General features: G+C 40.8%; 1 protein-coding gene across 9 annotated transcripts in view; it reads right to left on the reverse strand.

The window, feature by feature from the left end:
- Positions 1–4,139: 4,139 nt before the first annotated feature.
- The window catches only part of RNF144B (ring finger protein 144B), a 176,169-nt gene continuing 157,393 nt past the window's right edge, over positions 4,140–22,915 (reverse strand). For 4 of the 9 annotated variants that reach the window (XM_067006699.1, XM_067006697.1, XM_067006698.1 and 1 more), the window contains 4 exons: positions 16,999–17,203; positions 14,721–14,865; positions 11,225–11,314; positions 4,140–9,518 (listed from right to left, as the gene is read on the reverse strand). In XM_067006699.1, coding sequence (XP_066862800.1) covers positions 9,378–9,518; positions 11,225–11,314; positions 14,721–14,865; positions 16,999–17,203 — 581 coding nt within the window. In that variant the 3' untranslated portion in view covers positions 4,140–9,377. The remainder of the gene's footprint in view (positions 9,519–11,224; positions 11,315–14,720; positions 14,866–16,998; positions 17,204–22,915) is intronic. The other 5 variants (XR_010835152.1, XR_010835151.1, XR_010835150.1 and 2 more) reach the window with 2 other exon arrangements.

The raw sequence follows: 22,915 nt of genomic DNA on the forward strand, positions 1-22,915 counted from the left end.
GTACTAGTCCACTCCACCAGGAAGCCTACACAACCCACTGAACCAACCTTAGCCACTGGGCACAGACACCAAAAACAACGGGAACTACAAACCTGTAGCCTGTGAAAAGGAGACCCCAAACACAGTAAGTTAAGCAAAATGAGAAGACAGAGGAACACACAGCAGGTGAAGGAGCAAGATAAAAACCCACCAGACCTAAGAAATGAAGAGGAAATAGGCAGTCTACCTAAAAAAGAATTCAGAATAATGATAGTAAAGATGATCCAAAATCTTGGAAATAGAATAGACAAGATGCAAGGAACATTTAACAAGGACCTAGAAGAACTAAAGAGGAAGCAAGCAACGATGAACAACGCAATAAATGAAATTAAAAATACTCTAGATGGGACCAATAGCAGAATAACTGAGGCAGAAGAACGGATAAGTGACCTGGAAGATAAAATAGTGTAAATAACTACTGCAGAGCAGAATAAAGAAAAAAGGATGAAAAGAACTGAGGACAGTCTCAGAGACCTCTGGGACAACATTAAATGCACAAACATTCGAATTATAGGGGTTCCAGAAGAAGAGAAAAATAAAGGGACTGAGAAAATATTTCAAGAGATTATAGTTGAAAACTTCCCTAATAGGGGAAACGAAATAGTTAATCAAGTCCAGGAAGCACATACAGTCGCATACAGGATAAATCCAAGGAGAAACACGCCAAGACACATATTATTCAAACTATCAAAAATTAAATACAAAGAAAACATATTAAAAGCAGCAAGGGAAAAACAACAAATAACACACAAGGGAATCCCCATAAGGTTAACAGCTGATCTTTCAGCAGAAACTCTGCAAGCCAGAAGGGAGTGGCAGGACATATTTAAAGTGACAAAGGAGAAAAACCTACAACCAAGATGACTCTACCCAGCAAGGATCTCATTCAGATTTGATGGAGAAATTAAAACCTTTACAGACAACCAAAAGCTGAGAGAGTTCAGCAATATCACTGATGAACATAGATGCAAAAATCCTCAACAAAATACTAGCAAACAGAATCCAACAGCACATTAAAAGGATCATACACCATGATCAAGTGGGGTTTATTCCAGGAATGCAAGGATTCTTCAATATACGCAAATCAATCAACGTGATACACCATATCAACAAACTGAAGGAGAAAAACCATATGATCATCTCAATAGATGCAGAGAAAGCTTTTGACAAAATTCAACACCCATTTATGATAAAAACTCTCCAGAAAGTAGGCATAGAGGGAACTTTCCTCAACATAATAAAGGATATATGTGACAAACCCACAGCCAACATCGTCTTCAATGGTGAAAAACTGAAACCATTTCCACTAAGATCAGGAACAAGACAAGGTTGCTCACTCTCACCACTCTTATTCAACATAGTTTTGGAAGTTCTAGCCACAGCAATCAGAGAAGAAAAACAAATAAAAGGAATCCAAATTGGAAAAGAAGAAGCTGTCACTGTTTGCAGATGACATGATACTATACATAGAGAATCCTAAGGATGCTACCAGAAAACTACTAGAGCTAATCAATGAATTTGGTAAAGTAGCAGATACAAAATTAATGCACAGAAATCTCTGGCAGTCTTATACACTAATGATGAAAAATCTGAGAGTGAAATTAAGAAAACACTCCCATTTACCATTGCAACAAAAAGAATAAAATATCTAGGAATAAACCTACCTAAGGCGACAAAAGACCTGTACTCAGAAAATTATAAGACACTGAGGAAAGAAATTAAAGATGATACAAATAGATGCAGAGATATACCATGTTCTTGGATTGGAAGAATCAACATTGTGAAAATGCCTCTACTACCCAAAGCAATCTACAGATTCAATGCAATCCCTATCAAACTACCACTGGCATTTTTCACAGAACTAGAACAAAAAATTTCACAATTGGTATGGAAACACAAAAGACTCCGAATAACCAAAGCAATCTTGAGAACAAAAGATGGAGCTGTAGGAATCAGGCTCCCTGACTTCAGACTATACTACAAAGCTACAGTAATCAAGACAGTATGGTACTGGCACAAAAACAGAAATATAGATCAATGGAACAGGATAGAAAGCCCAGAGATAAACCCACACACATATGGTCACCTTATCTTTGATAAAGGAGGCAAGAATATACAGTGGAGAAAAGACAGCCTCTTCAGTAAGTGGTGCTGGGAAAACTAGACAAGTACATGTAGAAGTATGAAATTAGAACACTCCCTAACACCGTACACAAAAATAAACTCACAATAGGTTAAAGACCTAAATGTAAGGCCAGACACTATCAAACTCTTAGAGGAAAATACAGGCAGAACACTCTATGACATAAATCACAGCAAGATCCTTTTTGACCCACCTCCTAGAGAAATGGAAATAAAAACGAAAATAAACAGATGGTACCTAATGAAACTTAAAAGCTTTTGCACAGCAAAGGATACCATAAACAAGACCAAAAGACAACCCTCAGAATGGGAGAAAATAGTTGCAAATAAAGCAACTGACAAAGGATTAATCTCCGAAATTTATAAGCAACTCATGCAGCTCAATAACAAAAAAACAAATAACCCAATCCAAAAATGGGCAGAAGACCTAAATAGACATTTCTCCAAAGAAGATATACAGATTGCCAACAAACACATGAAAGAATGCTCAACATCATTAATCATCAGAGAAATGCAAATCGAAACTACGAGATATCATCTCACACCGGTCAGAATGGCCATCACCAAAAATCTAAAAACAATAAATGCTGGAGAGGGTGTGGAGAAAAGGGAACACTCTTGCACTGTTGGTGGGAATGTAAATTGATACAGCCACTATGGAGAACAGTATGGAGGTTCCTTAAAAAACTACAAATAGAACTACCATATGACCCAGCAATCCCACTACTGGGCCTATACCCTGAGAAAACCATAATTCAAAAAGAGTCATGTACCAAAATGTTCATTGCAGCTTTATTTACAATAGCCAGGACATGGAAGCAATCTCAGTGTCCATCGACAGATGAATGGATAAAGAAGATGTGGCACATATATACAATGGAATATTACTCAGCCATAAAAAGAAACGAAATTGAACTATTTGTAATGAGGTGGATGAACCTAGAGTCTGTCATACAGAGTGAAGTAAGTCAGAAAGAGAAAAACAAATACTGTATGCTAGCACATATACATGGAATCTAAGAGAAAAAAAAATGTCATGAAGAGCTTAGGGGTATGACTGGAATAAAACACAGACCTACTAGAGCATGGCCTTGAGGACATGGGGAAGGGGAAGGGTAATCTGGGACAAAGTGAGAGACTGGCATGGACATATATACACTACCAAACGTAGGGTGGATAGCTAGTGGGAAGCAGCCGCATAGCACAGGGAGATCAGCTCGGTGCTCTGTGACCAGAGCACTTTGTTGAAAAGCAGAAACTAACACACCATTGTAAAGCAATTACACTCTAATAAAGATGTTAAAAAACAAAACAAAACTGTAAGACAAAGTTTATGCAGAAAATGGAATTCAAAGCACGTCTTTATACAGATCAGAAATTCATTAATTTCATTATTTAGAGTCTGTTTTCTTGCTTTTAAAACTGCCAATCGACTGATTTATTTAATTCTAGGCCACAAATACACTTTAGAGTACAAGTTAGTAATGTTAATAGGGAAGAATCTGGATCTGAGTTAATCACGTTGAGTCTTGATTGTAAACATTAAAAGGAACTGATGACGATGTACCTCGTATTTGTGGGGAAGAGGTAAACACTTTGGCTTTTGGAGTAAGTACATGGATGGACGCAGCTATAATTCTAGTTTCGATATTAGCATATCAGATACACACCCCTGTATTACTTCTCTAAGGAATCACCATCTGTCTCCTGTCTCCTGCCCTTCTCTAGGTGAACCCCAGGGAGTGACTGGGGTCGATCTCAGGGGGTGGCCCTTTGCCCTAGGCATGTTGTCAGACACACCAAAATACAAACTCTAAATCATTATTTGAAATAACACATTCTCTTATACATACATCCATTGATGCAGGGAACTGGAAGAGGAGGACATTTTCTTGGGACTCACAGACCTGAGAGTAAAGGCAAGCTCAGAATTACTAGCTGGTTTGTTTGTTTGTTTGTTTGTTTTTGGCCACGCTGCTTGTAGGATCTCAGGTCCCCGACCAGGTTAAGATTAAACCCAGGCCACACCAGTAAAAAGCCCAGAATCCTAACCACTAGGCCACCAGGGAATTCCTGTGGCATTCTTTTTCTATCTGTCACTTATAAATAGTATGATCCCTGGCCAGACATGTTCACAAAACTATTGCTTTCACCATGAAGTAGATCCAATATCTGCCCCACTTATTTCATAATATTGTTCTCAAAAGTTCTTTAAAAAGCATACACAAAAATATATAAATAAAACATACTATAGTTACTATTAAATTATTCAAAGAAATTCATTTCTTTCTCATAATGTAGAGCTGGATACTATCTTTAGGGTCTAAAAAATACCTCGATTTATTATCTAACAAATGAAAATAATTGAATTACAGGAAAACCTAATTATAATTCTCCTCCAAACTCACTAGATTCATAATTTACATTGCAATGAGTTTGCTGGTTAGGGGATTAATTAAAATCACTGCTGTATAAAATGGTTCATTCAATAATTCTTTGGAAATGCAAATTCAAGTTCAGCAAATAATAAGCACACTTTAAAAATGAAATAATGTTGACATTCTAGGAGACGATTAAGCAAATTAAGAAACGATAACCCAAAAATGGTTTTAAATGATCTTATTGATTTCCTCCAAACTGAATGCTTAGAAAATGAAATTTGAATTATAAGTCAGTTGTAAACCTTTGTGCTTAGGTATCATATTAGAGGCAAATAACATTCAGCAAAAAGGCATCAACACCAGTATAGGAATGTGAGTTTCCAGTTTTGCAGAGACACAAGTCCTAGTTGTTAACCAACTTCTGGCACTCAACTTCAGGCAAGTCCTGCCTTGAATACTAATCAAATGGAAATGACCTGAAGTTAACCCTCTTTCTGTAAATCCTTTCTTTAAAAATCATAACAATGAAACACATTCCTCTAACATACTTTTGGGAGGTTAGAACTGACCTTAGAGCACACGGAGCCCAACATGTATTTTATAGAACTGATAGCTCTGATGCCTGGCAGCATTTTTATTAGGATGATCAAAGACCTAAATTATTGGTTATTTTTCTGGATAATGATCAATGCCTGTGCAATGGCAGTGTGAAGTATCACACACACAACAAAGTCTGCAACAAGTGAAGGCATCACACTTGCTCCTCTTTCTTTTAAGAAACAAGGTAGCAAGAGTTACTTCCATATATGGTATTGCAGATTAGGTTACTTTTTTGTCAGTTCCAAACCTAAGATTTAATAATGACTTGGTTGGCTCCTGGATGATAAAATTGAACGTGTCTAAAAACATGCAGCATAACAAAAAATAACACGCTTGATTTCCTGCTCCACATTTATTGGGGCCAGAGAGACTAAAACAGCTATTTTCCTCTCAAATACTTGGAAAAATATAATACTACAGCAATTTCTTAAATACATAACAAAACTTTCTGGATCATGAATCAACATGAGATGTAACAGCCTATAGATATCAACCGTAACAGCTTTATAAAATGTCATTCATCGAAGGCATTCTGAAACTATCTTTAAAGCTACACATATACACATATTCTATATACATAAAGGCATCCATTCATGAACAGAAAGTCCTTTAGAAGCACTGCGTAGGGAAGGCTAAAGTAATACATATCTAGATTCTGTATAATTTTTAAGAGACAACTGGGGTTCTAAGAAACGGTGATTTACATTCAAATAAACATGTAGATTTTCAAACCTGAATAGGTGAGATTTTTGTGATGCCAGTGACAAGAAAATTCACACTGTGAATTGTTGGTTTTTCAAAGGCCTCTTTCAAACTAGAGATTTCAAGTTGGGAGCAAACATCCATGGCATGAACAAATAGGATGCCTAAGATTCTAAAACTTGTTTCCATGAGGTTTTCCTCTTCACCTCCCTGCCTAATAACACTGGAAAAAATCCCTAGAAGGGGCAACAGCTAAACGTTATGGAATTACATCCAATAGGTTTTCTGGATGGTGAGTTATCCCACCCAGATTACAATGTGGCAAAGGATTTGTTTAATTTCTATTTCAAATGGACTACACTACTTCAAACAAAACAATCTTCTGCCACAACATCCAAAGATAATTACATAGACCCATATTTTTTCCTAGGACGGACAGAGAAATCACTAGGGAAGGACAGAGCTGACAGAGGAAGGCAACAAGGGTAAACCCTTTCTCTGGCCAGTTATACAAAATGAAAACATCAGTCTCTGTTATCAAAGTTGCCAGCTTTCCCCATTATAAACACAATCTCTAGACTGGCTTACGTCTCACCCTTTGATGCACTGGAGATGTATGTGGGTTTTAACCAACCAACCCGTTCCTGTGGATTCCAACAATCTCACACAGGGCAAATCGTTAAGGAAGAAGTCACCAGTTTTCAGGCACTTTTCAACATTTAAAAACTTAAATCCAGGGGATTCCCTGGTGGCGCAGTGGTTGAGAGTCCGCCTGCCGATGCAGGGGACACGGATTCGTGCCCCGGTCCGGGAGGATCCCACGTGCTGCGGAGCGGCTGGGCCCGTGAGCCATGGCCGCTGACCCTGCGCGTCCGGAGCCTGTGCTCCGCGACGGGAGAGGCCACAATAGTGGGAGGCCCGCGTAACGCAAAAAAAGAAAAAAACCAACTTAAATCCAGTTATTTTAAGCTATTCTCTACTTCAGTTCTTTTTTAAAATTTTTGTGTTATATATATTTTTTGGCTGTACTGCATGGCTTGCTGGATCTTAGTTCCCCGACTAGGGATCGAGCCCGTGTCCACTGCAGTGGAAACAGAGTCTTAACCACTGGACTGCCAGGGAAGTCCCTCTAAATCCAGTTATTTTAAATCTATTTGACAAACACTTCCCACTCCCCACAAAAAAATTAAGCTAGTTCTTTTATAGTATCTCTGTGAGAAGACATAGTCCTTCAATTTGTCGAGGAAATAGCATAGATGCTTTCTTCCACTTTTACTCCAAATTCAGGAGCTCTGCCTCAGATAACATAGAATTTCAGGTTACTTGAAATCAGCCCCTGTTTAAAGATTCTTTGTGGAACCCAGCTTGAAGACTGTATAAATATGCGGGAGTACATTGCCATGACTGACATTCTTGGTACAAAAATTCAATTTCAGTTGAGTTCCTGTGATCCCCTGAGCAGTTATAAATGCCCTGTACTATAATAAGGCAGTGTAAGAAAAAGCAAATTACTCAAATATCTATCCATTTATATTTGTACTAATATGAAATACAGTGTTAGAAGAAGATTGATTTTTTTCCCTGAAGTGTTTAGAGTTTCAAAGGAAAAGAAAGACACTTAATATTGAGAAATTCCTAATGAATAATTTAAAATATTTTGGGGTTGGTGGCCATTCAAAAGTTTTCCCAGAGTTCTCATCTATGTTCTATACAAACAGTAAATAAAAATGTACACAAACAATAGATGTACTATACATATATCAGATATCAATATGTACATGTGAATTAAAGTTTCTTAAATATACACATCCCCACTTAGAATACAATCCATTACACAGGCAAAGCATCGTTCTTTAATAACAGGTCCAGGATAGCAGCAATTTAATAGTCTAGTTACCCAGTTACCTCAGAAAATAGGTCCTGATAAGTCCTGATGTGGTACCCCTAGCTTCAGGGAGAGCCATCCACTAACATTTAACATGTTTCTCATGAAGCACCAGGTTACTTTGCTAATGGCAACTATAGTAAAAGTTACTGTCTTTTCAAAACTCATTTATTCAAAATCTGACTAATAGTATAACGGGAAAAATAAGCCACAATGAGGTGATACGAACCCAAACTATTTAAGATATATAAAGCATTTACATTTTGTTTCTCAGATATTTTTTGTTGTTTTATCAGTGCCCTGTACATACAAAAAGTACTCTGATTGCCCTAACAGATGCTGAAAGAGCAAAACTTTGCTGCTGGTAAGAGAGCTGCTCTGAATTGTGTTTGGAAATACATAAACAACTTGATTATCAATTAGTGTTTTTACAAACTGGGATGGCACATTGTACTATTTTAAAAGAGTTATGTTTATGAGTCAAAACCTTCAGGTAACTTATGAACTTGTAACCAAAATGTACATATATAATATGCAAAAAACATTTAGGTTGATTTATAATAAACCATATTAGTCCCAGAAGAATGGCTTTTAAGTAACATTTATTTTGTGTGTACTATTGGGTAAATCCATTCATGCCCAATGAATAGAAACTCTAGGTAGGCAGCAAGTTATACAGATTCTAGATGTACCTATGGACTTTAATATTCACTCTCGGTGTGTACTTGCAGGTCCAATTCTAAATCTGTTGGGTGCATGAACAGAGAGCTCAAGAAAGGTCCCTGAAACCTGTGATGATGATTTTGAATCTCTGCCACTTTACCCATACTTCATATAAAACAATTCTGTAGACCACAGCTACTAGCTGTAAGAAAAGTTTATCACCCAGGGGAGAGATACTACATTAGACCAGATTATTTTACCTGCTGCAGCCCTTTTCCTGGGAAGGGACAACTCCCTCTGCAAAGCAGTTTCTCCTGCTGGACACTGAGACCACACAGGAGAAACCTATTGTTTCTGCCAAGTTCCTGGGGAATCAGCACACCCCCTAACCGGCAGAGGCAGAACCGCCATATCAGCTCCTAAGATAAGCAGCTCTCTTATAATTCTTACAAGAATTACAATTCTTATAAGAATTTCCCCGTAAACAGTCTGATTCTTCCTCTCCTACAGGAGGTTTTCCTCATGCTTCTCATGATGGTCAAATCAACACAATAGACTATGGCTTCTCAGTTAGCATGTGTGTTGTTATAACTGGCAGCACATTCATTACACCAAGTGTTCATTCAGGCTCCTTGGATGTGGCTGGAAGTTGAACAGCCCAGTGGGATCCTTCAGACGATAGCATGATGATGTGTTAGTTCCTCCCCATCAACCCCAAAGCTTTCCAACGTGCTCCATAGACATGGCCTGGACTGTTGAACTCTGTTCTCCTTACACAGGAACACACACACCAGCACTTGGCCTTTTTGGATGCTGAAGGTGGGCAGACAAGTTCAAAGTCCGGACACAGAGGCACTTCCAAAGTTTGGCAAGGAGGGGGAGGCGAGTTCACTAAGGGGGGCTTTATCACTGTGCTGTCTCATATAACCCAGACATCTGTGGCACATGGATACGAACGGAGATCTTTAGGTTGTGGATGGGTCATGCTTTTTCTTCTTGCCCCGACAGGACTTGCAGATGCAACAGATTATACATGGGGAAGCCAGGAGCAGCAAGGGTGAAGTCACCAAGGCAACAATGCCCAACCCCACAAGAATCCCGACCACCTGGAAATGTAGAAGAAAAGCCTATTTCAGCAGTTCAATCTTCCTATGTGTACACTCTACCATCAGCTGTGGACTGTTTGTGTCCCCCGCCCCCCAAATTCATAGGTTGAAACCCTAGTCCCCAATATGATGAAGTTTGGAAATGGGGGCCTTTGGTAGGTAATTAGGACATGAGGGTGGTGTCCTCTGATGGGATTAGTGCCCTTATAAAAAGAGACAGCAGAGAACTTGCTTCTCTCTCCATTCTCTGCCCTATGAGGACACAGTGAGAAGATGGCCATCTGTAAACCATGAAGAGGGTCCTCACCAGAACCCAACCACACTGGCACCCTGATCTCAGACTTCCAATCTTCAGAACCGTAAGAAATAAGTGTGTGGTTTGAGCCGCCCAGTCTAGGGTACTTTGTTATAGCAGCTTGAACTAAGACACCATCTCAGGCACATAAAGCAGTTACAATTATGGGACCTTCTAGCCAGTGCCCAGAAGGACAAACCAAATGCTAACTCAGGCTCTGGCGCAAGCCCAGTGGGATCATGAATTGTTGGTGTTGGCTACCTATCTGTTTCTTCAACAGTCTTAGAGGGTTGTTAATAATGGTTACTAGGCTATGAACACTGACTCCCTCAAAAGGAAGGAAGGAAGGAAGGAGGGAGGGAGGAAAGAAAGAAAGAAAAGAGAGAGAGAGAGAGAGAGAGAGAGAAAGAAAGAAAGAGAAGGAAAGAAAGAAGAAAAGAAAGGAAGGAAGGAAGGAAGGAAGGAAGGAAGGAAGGAAGGAAGGAAGGAAGAAAGGAAGGAAGGAAGGAAGGAAGGAAGGAAGGAAGGAAGGAAGGAAGAAAGAAAGAAAGAAAGAAAGAAAGAAAGAAAGAAAGAAAGAAAGAAAGAAAGAAAGAAAGAAAGAAAGAAAGAAAGAAAAGAAAGAAAGGAAGAAAGGAAGAAAGAAAGAAACACTATTAAAAATAAACCAGGACTCCCTTTGAACCTGCCACGTAAACACACAATGATATGTAGAGAGGGATCTATGCCCCAGCAGGGGCTCATGGGATTTTATTTTATCTTAATAAATTTATTTATTTTTGGCTGCGTTTGGTCTTTGTTATTGCACACGGGCTTTCTCTAGTTGTGTCAAGCAGGGGCTACTCCACTTTGCGGTGCATGGGCTTCTCACTGCGGTGGCTTCTCTCGTTGCAGAGCACAGGCTCTAGGAGCACGGGCATCAGTAGTTGTGGCTCGTGGGCTCTAGAGCACAGGCTCAGTAGTTGTGGCACGTGGGCTTTGTTGCTCCGCGGCATGTGGGATCTTCCTGGACCAGGGCTCGAACCCGTGTCCCCTGCATTGGCAGGCTGACAATGTGTGCCACCAGGGAAGTCCGGCTCATGGGATTTTACAGCCCTGCCTTTCATAGCAAATATGCCTCAAAGGGCTTTGGGAAGGTCATTCTCTCCATTTTTTCAGGAAGAGCGAGCATTTGTCTTCATTCTCATGGTCACTGTTAATTACTTGGCTGCTCTGTCACCCTGACCCGCCACCTCTCCCCTAGGATATTGTGCTCATGGATTTACTTCAGGCCCCAGAAGTTCCCCAGAACCTCTCAGGCTGGGCTGGGTAAGTAGGGAATGGAGTAGGGAGGATAAGTAGGGAGGGTAAGTGGGCTTTTTAACCCATCCTAGGTCTGGCTTCTCTCACGCTCCTTTCAAGGTCAGGGTACCTGTGTTCGGTTCCACATCACTGAGGCTCTTGAGTGGCCGAGCTTATTCCTACATGGCCCTTTGTCATAATGTCTGAGGAAAATGTCATTCTGAAAAGCAAAGAGAGCATTCAGTAAACATGCATTTTTGAGTTGAGAAGTGGATACTAACCCCATCAGATCACCTCACTGGAAGCAAAGGCTCTTTCTGGTGATATTAATGACAGCCTGTAGGAACTCCAAGCTGACAATCCTTAGACAGTATCTTAGTAATTTTACAAATCATGGAGTGAAAACAGATGATAGTCCTTGAGGCTCCATTGATTCTAAACAAGATTAACGATCAGACCAATTATCTTTGAAAGGCTGCTCTAGCAGAGGTGCAGTATGGAATGAGAGGACCATGAATGAGGCAGCGAAAAGCTTCCTAGTCAACCAGCTGAGATAAAATGCCAGCGGCTGAGATGGAGAAGAGGTAAATACAGCCATGAAGAATTAAGGTAAGTAACTAGATGGGGAAACAGGGAGAAGAAACCACAGATGAGGGAGAAGCACTGGGTAGAAGGCTTTATTGAGGGAACTGACAACACAGAGATGCATTTTGTTGGGAAGATGATGACCACAGTTTGGACGTGTTGAACTTGAGAGATACTTGAGACATTTAAGCAGTACCGTTCAAAAGACAGCTGATTACATAGATCTGGATTTTGGGGAGAAGACTTGGGAAGCAATGTCCTTGGGCTGAAGAAACCACAGAAGTAGATGAGGTTACCCTGACAGAGGGTGTAGACTAAGAAGTGAAGAGGTTATTGAACACAAACATTTAAGAGAGGGCCAAGGAAAAACCTGGAAAGGAAACTGAGCAGTGGCCAGAAACAAAGATGGGAAATCCGAAGAGATGGTATCACTGGAGCAGAGGTGGTTGAGATGTGAAAGGCAGCGGAGAATCCAGGTAAGATGAGGAATGAAGTATCCACTGGATTTTACCCAAAAGGAATCTCTCACAGTCTTGGAAGAATGCAGTCAGGGTGTGTTTAGGCAGCAATCTGAGTCACAGCAATGACTGGAGTGTCAACGGCTAGAGGCGATTATGCTTTTTTGAGTCTAGGCTTCTAAAGGAACGAGAGAAAAAGAATGGCAGTAAGGGAAAGATGTAGGCTTGAGAAAAGTGTTACTCAGTTTTCAATGGGATACAGTTGAATGTGTGAGTAGGTTAGAGAGTAGAGAATGGAAGTTGAAGTCACAGGAGAGAGAAGATATAAATGAAGGGGACAAGTCTCTGAGGTTCCCAAAGCAGAGGATGAAGACTATCTCATCCTCTGAAAGAGCAGAGATGAGAATCAAGGCAGAAACAAACCCAACTCCCCACAGCAAAACTCAAAATCACTCTTTGGTGTCCGTCTCAGGCTTGGCTTTTGGATAATCACCCTTCTCCTGGACCCATGCTCTAAAACTTTCCTATAAACAAAGATCAACCCCACCATATGACGTGGGACACTTGTCTACAGGACAACATCATTATCCACAAGCCAATGCCCCCTGGCTAAAACTGAGAAAAATGACACCTCAAAACACAATGACCAGAAGATGTTGCGTATCTAGCAATTTCACATCGGTAGCATCTTACTCGCGTACCAGAACAGCACAAGTGATGGAACACTGTGTTCTTTGCAACACCATACCTAAAACGTATTTCAGCCAAAGGGAGGACTGATCTGGCACACATATTTATTCCCTTACTCTCTTGCCTCCTAAAGAGAACCTCACGGGCTCAGCCTCCTAGTGGATATGAATCCAATTACTGTTTTGGTTAAACCTGAAGGAAATCAAAAAAGATTTCTTTCATTTATAAAGCAGGAGGGGTGTACAATCACGAGTCATACCCTCATCCAGAATATCATTCATTTGGAATTAGGAGAGGTCTCAAATATCAAACATAACTGTAATTCAAGGGGTTATAATAAATAGGATTTTTTTTAAAGAATGAAAACATGTCTTTCAACCTGACCTGCTAGGCTTCTAGAGTCTAAAATGTCAACTTTCTCCTCCCCAGTGCATACCTCTTCCTGAAATCCTGACATCAAGCTGATTAAGATTCTTACTCATAGATGTCAGCCTAAGCAACTTACCTAATTTTCAGTTAAAAATCAGGCATGTGGTGGCCAGCATGCGTGCCATGTTAACTACACTCACTCACTAAGGGTGTATAATACTAAAGCAGTACACAAATGGCCTATGAAAGTAAAGCAAACTAAGCAATTAAAATGAAAAGTTGAGAAAAGAACGGCCACCCATCCAACCACGGCTGAGGGCTTACACTGATATGAACATACCTTACAGGTCCAAATTGCCAAAATAGGGAATATGTATAAAAAACTTATGCCACCCCAAACTGTAAAACACTAGAATTGAAAAAACTCTCACCGATCCTTCACATCACCTTTTTTTTTTTTTTTTTTTTCACATCACCTTTTAACAGTGAGGTTACCATTAGCCTCAGCACTGGAGTGAATGGAGCTGCACCTGAATTTGAGAAGACACCCTTCAGGAAGGGCGGGGGGAAAAGAATTAGACAAGACCCCTTGATGTGGGAAGGGAACTGTAAGAAAGCAGTAACGATCCCGCTGTCACGCCAGTGAATGAGATAGTAATTAAGAGATACCATTTATTTGAATGGCTTTTTTCCTTAAATTCATAAAGAAAAAAAAAAAAACCAATCTAATCGTGGTAAGCAGAATAACTGCTCCTCTAAAGATGCCAATGGCCTATTCCCCATAACTTGTAAATATGTTACCTTACATGGCAGAAGTGATTTTGCAAGTGTGATTAAAGACCCTGAGATGGGGGAGATTATCCTGTCTTATCCAGATGGGCCCAACCTAATCACATGGATCCTTAAAGGCAGAGAAGTTTTCCCAGCTTGTCGGAGGGAATCACTCTGGAAGTTAAGACCATGGAAGAAGGGTCAGAGAGATGTGATGATGCTTGCTGCCTTTGAAGATGGACAAAGGAGCCATAAGCCAAGGAATGCAGGCAGCCTCTAGAAGCTAAAATAGGCAAAGAAAGGGATCCTCTCCTAGAGCCACCAGAAGGAACGCAGTCCCGAGGACACCTCGATTTTAATCCAGTGAGATCCATATCAGATTTCCAATGGACAGAACTAATGACAATAAATTTGTGTTGCTTTAAGCCACAAGTCTGTGGTAGTTGGTTACAAAAGCAATAGAAAACTACCACACTAATAGTCCTTTACATAATAAAATGAGACAATGCCCCCAAAGCAGGAAATGTCCCTAAAACAAAAGCTTGCCTTTAAAGTTAAGGTGACACACCTAAGGTAATCAGAGAGAGGTATCTAAAGTAGCAGGCTCAGGATGTCTCATCAGGAAAAATACATTTCTTTGGCGAACAAGAACAGGATCAATATTTTAAAAGGAAAGACCATAAGATACTGGCTGTTGCACAGATACAGGATGGAGAAGGACCACACGGGGAGACTCTTCCAGGTGGAACTTACGTCCAGGTTCTGGAGGCAGTACCAGCAAAACGTGTGCTTGCAGTTCTTACACATCATCTGAGCACAGCCTTCATTGCGTTCAATATAAACCCGGCACACTGGGCATTGCTTAATGGGGGCTTCTGCCTCCGTCACGAAGAGGGCCCTAGAAACAAAATGAATGAGAAATTATAGGAGAGGGATGGAGAATGCTGCCTGATTTTTAAAAAGCAAGGACCGCAAGGTGTGCACTCGCCAGAGCTATGGGAAAAGTGGGCTGAATATAATTAATTAATCAGCCAAATACGCTCTTCTAGACTCAATTTTATGGTCATCAACTGAATTCCCAGGGCTCCTATTGGGTAGGGAGTGAACTCTTTTCTATCTGTGCTTGATTCCCCATCCCAGGGGAATGGTGAGGGTAACAGTAGGAGAGAGTATTTGTCGTTCAGATAACTCAAAACAAAGAAGAACCTTAATTTATTTATCTTTGGCTTTGAGTGAATTACATAATTGTATTTTCCACAGCTGATTGAATTCATTGTTTTGCCAAATTAGTCTTTCATTCTCTGAGCACACCCTGTCTGAATAAAAAGTACAAGAAGTCTGCCACACAGTGGATAAAAACAGCTCAGGATCTAACACAGGGGTAGAGATCATCTATCTAATGATCTGTGCAAATAAACAAACGGAGGGGATTGGAGGGAGTCAATCATCAATTCTTTCAAATAAATGCCCAATATCACTGAAAAGACCTGCTCCAAATAGATGAATAGGCCAGCAAGGCTCACAGGCTCAAGTGGCATAGAAAATAAGTAGAACAGGGCTTCCCTGGTGGCGCAGTGGTTGAGCGTCCGCCTGCCGATGCAGGGGACACCGGTTCGTGCCCCGGTCCGGGAAGATCCCACGTGCCGCGGAGCGGCTGGGCCCGTGAGCCATGGCCGCTGAGCCTGCGCGTCCGGAGCCTGTGCTCCGCAACAGGAGAGGCCACAGCAGTGAGAGGCCCGCGTACCGCAAAAAAAATAAATCAATAAAATAAGTAGGACAAACTGAGGTGGAGGGAGGCCTGGGTGAGCCAGAGCACTAGCTTGCATTTTAGCTACTGTTCATGAAAACCACCACCCAGCACATGGAAACATCAGTTTCACAAAGTGCACTCAAACCTATGGCTGGATTTGGTGCTCATAGCAACCACCATTTTCGGGGGGACAGCCACCATTTTCATTCCTCCCCTTTTTTTTTCTCCAAATACAGAAATAGACTCATAGAGGCTGAATGACTTGCATGAAGTCACAGATACCAAATGACAATGTCAGAACTCAATCCTTCTCTCCTCCAGGAGCTTTACATTGTCCTGTGATTCCCTGGGGACCTTGCTGCACGGCAGTGAAAATGTAGCAGGTATTGGCTAAGCAGGCACATGCCTGCCACGTGTGTTAGCTCTTTTTCTCCTTTTGACGTGTTTGGTCTGCAGTTCAAGCACAGCATCTCAGCCAGGTAGCGTTTCTGTTCCTGGAGAATGGTTCTCCACACTCCGAGGGTGCTGGGTGATTAGGCCAACTGGACGGTAACACTGGTATTTCTGATCTTGCTGATGCAAAACAGCCATAGCCTCAAGCAAAGCAAGGGATCAAACACACAGGTCTCTCACTCTGGGCCCTGCTGCTGCCATAAAAACCCTCCATCCTAGAAGGTACAGAGTGCATTGCTTCTCATCGTAACAAAATCTCAACCTCATCACTGTTTTTTCAGAGCACAACGAACTGAAAGATAAGCTCTCTTTCTCTAGTACACACGAATTTTAGCAGCGTACTACACTGAATGGCTGTTGTTTCTACTGCTGTGTTCCTTTTGATATGATTGACAGGCACACCTCACAAACTGGCAACTGAGTCAGGGAAGAAAGTCATTTCTGTACCTCTTCGCAAGCAGGAAGACTGAGGTGTATCAATTGTAGGCGGTCACGGTACCTAAGCAAACGGCTGTGGACAAAAGTCATGACTTCCTATGGAGAACCAAAGGACCACATGCCTCCTACCTAAAAAGAAACCAAAACTCATATAGACTCTAACTTCAGCTGTATCTGGAAGATTCTCTGGGGGTAAATAACTAAAATCCCTTTAGACATGCTTATTTGGTTATTGTTTGTTAGTAACTTACCAATTCTGAGACACTTCTCAGGAAAGCTCTGTAGGGAAATAACTTACCTTGAAATGTCGTCACAATATAACTCCTTCTCCAAGCAACGTATTTCTAAGATCACTAGTGAATAATCCCAAGACGGAGTTTCCTTTCTTACCCGTGCTCTGTTGGCAGGACGCTAGGCTGACTGTCTCTGCAGGAGACCTCTGCATGCCAAGCATCCTGGCAGCACGAGCAGAACTTCAGGTGACAAGAAGGGCACTCCACGAGCACGGGCTGTCCTGGCTCACTGGATGCGACAGTGCATATTGTCTGACAGTCCACAACAGGACACCACGTTCTGCAGGGGTCCAGGTGGACTTCTAAAGTGTAAAGAAAGAAAATGTGGTGGTCTATCTATCTTTCATTCAAGCTTGAGGCTTTGCTTTCTCTCCTACATTTATTCTCTTTTATAGGTCGACACTTACACGGAAGCTTAGTACAACCAATGGCAATGATTTCTACTGCTGGTCTTCACAGTGGACCCAGACCTACAAGGTCACCCAGCCCTGCCACACTTCCCAAAGTACGTACTCATGGAATAGGCCACCATTGCCCTTGTGAACGGATAAGGAGGCTTCTTACTAACCAAAATGCACAACTCTTTTGGAATATTTCTCACCTTTTGGCATTCAAAATAGACAAAAAGCTCAAGTCCCTTCTACAATTATTTTGGATACCATCTTGGAGAAAAATTGGACATGAAGAACCAACCAAGACAAAAGAAAAAAAGTCCACAAAAGATTTTGTCCTTTCAGGCACTGATAAATAGGTAGTGAGGTTTCTTCTGTTGTGTAGAGAGAAACTAAAGAAGAAGAATCAAATAGTTTTAGGACCAAACAGTGTCTGGTGCGGCTCAGCCAAGAAATCAGACTAGCTGTCAATTTGGATATTCTGTTGCCCTGCCAATGTGCTAGTGAGGGACGATTTGTAAAAGACCCACATGCTCTAAAAACAAAAGGTAGGGACCTTCACAGGCCATAAAATGATCATCATACACCACACTGGCTAGATCCATGTGGCATGCAGAAAAGAAGATACGGTTTGGGAGGTGTGCAACTGTCTCTCTATGCGAGTGTTTACAAATCTTGTTCAGTTTTCCATTCTCTAGTCAATAACAGACTCCACATTCTTGTCATATAACATAACCTTTAGTGGAAAATATCATGTGGAAAATGATGTTACTTAAGAGGTAGAGTAGCCCTTTTTTCTCTGGACCAACGTATTTTGCAAAGTTTGAACTGATGAGATTCTAGTTTCAAATTTCTTAAGGCTTGCGATTCTTGGAAATTTCCATGCAAAAAGCAAAAAAAAACCCAAAGAATGGTGCAAAAACAAAATGAAGCTATTAAGTATGAGCTTAATTTTAAAGGTAATAATTTTACAAGTTCAGTACCAGGGGGGGAAAAAAAGTCTGAAATCTTCCAATAATGAAATCTCCAATAATGTTTCATCTAGAAAATGCAACAATTGGACCTATGTTTATTATAGGTTTTTATTCAAAAAGAGCATCCTTAAACATATTTTCTTATCTAATAACTCTGGAGGGCAGGAATTAGAGAACGATGGGACAAATATAATCAGAAAAGGGAAGCTTATGATTCACAGGTCCTCAGACTCCGAGAGATGAACCCCTCTAAGATACCCAAAATTTGGGGACAGGATGATTAAAATGTTAAGGGAACACTGACACACATATGCTCCAAGACCTTGACCTTTGATTTCCACACCATTTATGTTTTCTCCCAAACTCTTTAAACTGCTTTGCAAATACTAAGCCCAAAGAAATGAAGTCTGGCATGGATCTCAGCACTAAGGATATTTAAGGTGGGAACCTTAAATATCTACTTACTATTCTAAATCACAGGTCTTTTAAAAGTTTGATGATAAAGGAGGGAAAGGAAAGGAAAATTAAGAGATATTATAAAATTTATAGCATCCCTACTGATCACCTTAAAAAGATTCAAGTATGCAACCTGTCTTCATATCTCTAATCAATTAAAATTATTTGGTGGATGTTCTGACTTGTTTCTACCCCCTTATTATTTCAGGTATCTGGGTGGCACAATAGAAACAGAAACAATAAATAGGGGAGCAATGAAAGATTCTGATGAACTCCTATTAACAAAAGGGCCTTAGTCTGCAGTGCAGCTATGACACACAGTCCAAAGCAAATGCTAGGGAAGAGTCAGAGACACAGAAAACAGAGATCGTCTGTAGTTTTCTCCACGATGACAGTACATAAGTGACAATGAAAAGGGGCGTGGAAGGAGAGGCAGAAGAGAGACATTATAGGCTTCTACTCATTTCTTTCATTAGAAGTCTTGTTCTGTAGGAATAACCTATAGAGCTCAACAAACACCAAAAGTGGAGTTGGTGGATGTGACTCTATTCAGAAATGAAATTGGCTACTCCAGCCAATTCTAGTGTTATCTACTCAATATCTATCCTTAACCCTGTCAACCCTCCTTGCTGAGAACTCTTATCTATCTCTATAGAGGTGGAATATTCCGGAGACTTGCTTTCTCCACCTTCCCTGCAGCTAAGGCTTGGGTATGTGACATGAGTCTTCAACGGGAGGTCAGGGGAGGTCCAGCAAGGGGCTGCTGGGACAAGATCTCCTCCCTGATACAGGGGGAGGAATCGTCCTTTGGTCTTTCTGCCTTTGAATACAGCCGTTCAAAGCTGACTGAAAGGCTACTTTTAGTCTGGCATATGAACAACAGACTAATAAAATAATTTTGGAACTAAGCTGTCCCCTGGAAAATCATTTACTTTTTATAACACTGAAATATATTCAAATTTCCCCTTTGTTTCACCTTCTTTCCCAAATATACAGTTCTCATTCTGTGATTTTCCTTCCCCCTAAAAACCCCCTCTCTTCTCTACCAAGTCGTAGCCTATCCATTCCTAAAGGACCTACTTTCACGTGCTTGTCTTAATTTTTGGAGTCACAGAACATGCATCTTGTTCACTGCTGTTCTCTATTCATTTCGTAAAGATGGCCTTTCTCTCTTCAGACTGTAGGCAAGAGTTGTTTCTTATTCAATTTGTGTGCTCCAATATACCTGATACAGTGATGGGATGTTACCTATTGATATAAAGTAGTAATTCCTGGGTTTTTCAAAAGCATAGACAGACTGCTCTGCAAATAACTGATTTATAATACATACAGTAATAATACCATCTCAAATTGCCTTGCACCAAAATTCTCTTCTGGGACTCTCATCAATAGATGTGCACACTAAAATCATCCAATATCAGTCCTGGTGTTGAAAGTATGTGATGATCTATATTAGACCACAGATCTCCACCCACCTCAGTCAGGGCTCTCTACATCTGAAATGATGTCGACATGGCAAAACTTGGATTTTTACATATAGCACTTTCAAAACTAAACTTTTTTTTTTTTTTTTTTTTTTGCTGTACATGGGCCTCTCACTGTTGTGGCCTCTCCCGTTGCGGAGCACAGGCTCCGGACGCGCAGGCTCAGTGGCCATGGCTCACGGGCCCAGCCGCTCCGCGGCATGTGGGATCCTCCCGGACCGGGGCACGAACCCGTGTCCCCTGCATTGGCAGGCGGACTCTCAACCACTGCGCCACCAGGGAAGCCCCAAACTAAGCCTCTTTTATGAAGTGTCACTTATAAGGGCAATGATGAAAAATGTTTCTAACATTAAAATGAATAATAATTACCCCTTCTAGAATCCTACTTTCTCTCTATACCTAACATTCATTCACTTCCTATCTCATCTTAATCCTTGGGTGAGTGATCCACATTCTCTGATTCCCATTCCTATCCCCTCATATCCTCCTTAAGTCTTTAAAACAAAGTTTTTACTCCCAACACGTTAAGTAAACTGCTCTCTGAAAGGTACAACTGACATCCCTCTAGTCACATACAACAAATGTTTCTCAATCCATCTTTTATCTGGTACTCTTCTTGTAACTCTATCTAAGGCACTGGCCTCTCTGTTTTCTTCCCACAATCTTCCTTTCCCCTTTATCATCAATACTGCTTCCTTTGCTCCAATGATGGATGGTATCTAAGACTTAGTCCTAGATTTTACTTATTTATAGAGCTCATGCCATGACTAAGCCTCAACTCTCATTTTAATTTGGACTATTCCAAATTTCTTCCTCAGGTCTGATCTCTTGTGATGATAAGACTGAAAATTAGACAAATGTCTATTATTCATTGTTCATTCAACAAATGATCAATTTCAACTACTTACTGGACACCCTGTGTATAGAGGCTTTGCTCCTGAGAAATCTCACAGCATGAAAAGGGAAAGAGATGTTTAAATACAATGTAAAAAGTAATAATAATAAGCTATGTAATAACTGACAAAACATCTCACAAGATAACAAAAATAAAACTATTAACAAATATCTGTGAACAGATCTTAGGGGATGGAAGTAAGAAAGTTTTAAAAATACAGAAACATTCTTATATACAGAATGTTTTTTATGCTTTTTTGTCCAAGTATCCACAATTAAAGTTTCCCCTTTTACTCAGCTCTACAATCAGAAGGTAAAACTAGTCCCTCCTAATCACAGTACAAAGCAGGTGACACATGCTGAGATGAAACACAACGAGATTAAGTTAGAAAGAGCTAAAGCATCACATAAACAGAGATTTAAAAAAAAAAGAAATCCCTGGAATAGCAATTCTGTAGGCAGCCAGAGTTTACAAGGTGTAAAAGTGAAAGAAGAGTCTCCTTCCAGATATTAGAATAAAGATTCTGCACTTAGAGGAAACACTGAGCAAGGATACTGTCAGTCACCTCCAGAAGTGGGTTTCTGCCAGTTCTCAAGAACCCACTGCACCTCTTTCCAACTCCATGTTCAGTGACATCTCATCGGCTGCTGGAAGTATTTACACCACAGAAACTGGTAAGCACTATAAATCAAAGCCTTCCCCACTCCCCTAAAATCTGTTTACAATACATCACTGAAAGCAAGCCAAACTGAGAGTGAACACATAAATATATAAGACCAACTCCAGCACAGACGTGAAGGGCGGAACTCACACAGCACAAAAAGAAGTCAAAACTATAATAGAAGGGATGGTTCTTTCAACCGGATTTGCTGATCAACTTTTCCCACTTCCTGAACATCCTATATACAGACAGGTATTTATCCCAGAAGTCACATTCACAAATGTCTACATCTTCTTCTAAAGAGTACTTAATTTGGTTATATATTCTAGTTTACTATTCTAATTTATTATTCTAGTTTACTATTCATTAACTGCTTCTTGCATATCTGTCTGGGCTCTTCAACTCCTGGGAGAGCTACCCTAGAGGACAGGCTTAGGCTGCACTTAGAAACACAGCACATCACAAGGCAGTGTTTCTGGGTCTCCCTAGCAGGCTTCCCAGCCCCCTCACTAGGCCAATCAGCACCATCAGATGGGATGCATTCATTATATTCCCCTCAATCCCAGCGGATCAAAAAATTTCCCTTTATAAATGCAGGGGGCTCGGGGAGGAAATGAAGACCAGATATCTACTAATTTAAACCAATGACTTCTCTCAAACAGGGCCCCCCCTTCTCCCATCAGCCTCCCTTTTAAATAATTTCAATAAAAAGAAAGCCCTGCTAGTTAGAATCACATGATTAAAGCCTGGAGAAACGTCTATCCATACAGGAGGTACCCACAGTAGCAATAGAATATCTTTTGTTTATGGAACGTTTTTTGGGGGGCACAGATTTTTTTTTTTTTTTTTTTTTCCTGGTACGCGGTTCTCTGACTGTTGTGGCCTCTCCCGTTGCGGAGCACAGGCTCTGGATGCGCAGGCTCAGCGGCCATGGCTCACGGGCCCAGCCGCTCCGCGGCACGTGGGATCTTCCCGGACCGGAGCACGAACCCGCGTCCCCTGCATCGGCAGGCGGATTCTCAACCACCTTGCCACCAGGGAAGCCCAGATTTTTTTTTTTTTTTTTTTACACAGGTACTTGAGCGTGTCCTACAACTTTTAAATACTGCTCTGCTTCTGTAAAAGATACTTGCCAAAAAGGTGTGTTATTAT

This window comes from Kogia breviceps, chromosome 10 (assembly GCF_026419965.1).
Source record: "Kogia breviceps isolate mKogBre1 chromosome 10, mKogBre1 haplotype 1, whole genome shotgun sequence".
In the NCBI taxonomy this organism is placed as follows: domain Eukaryota; kingdom Metazoa; phylum Chordata; class Mammalia; order Artiodactyla; family Physeteridae; genus Kogia; species Kogia breviceps.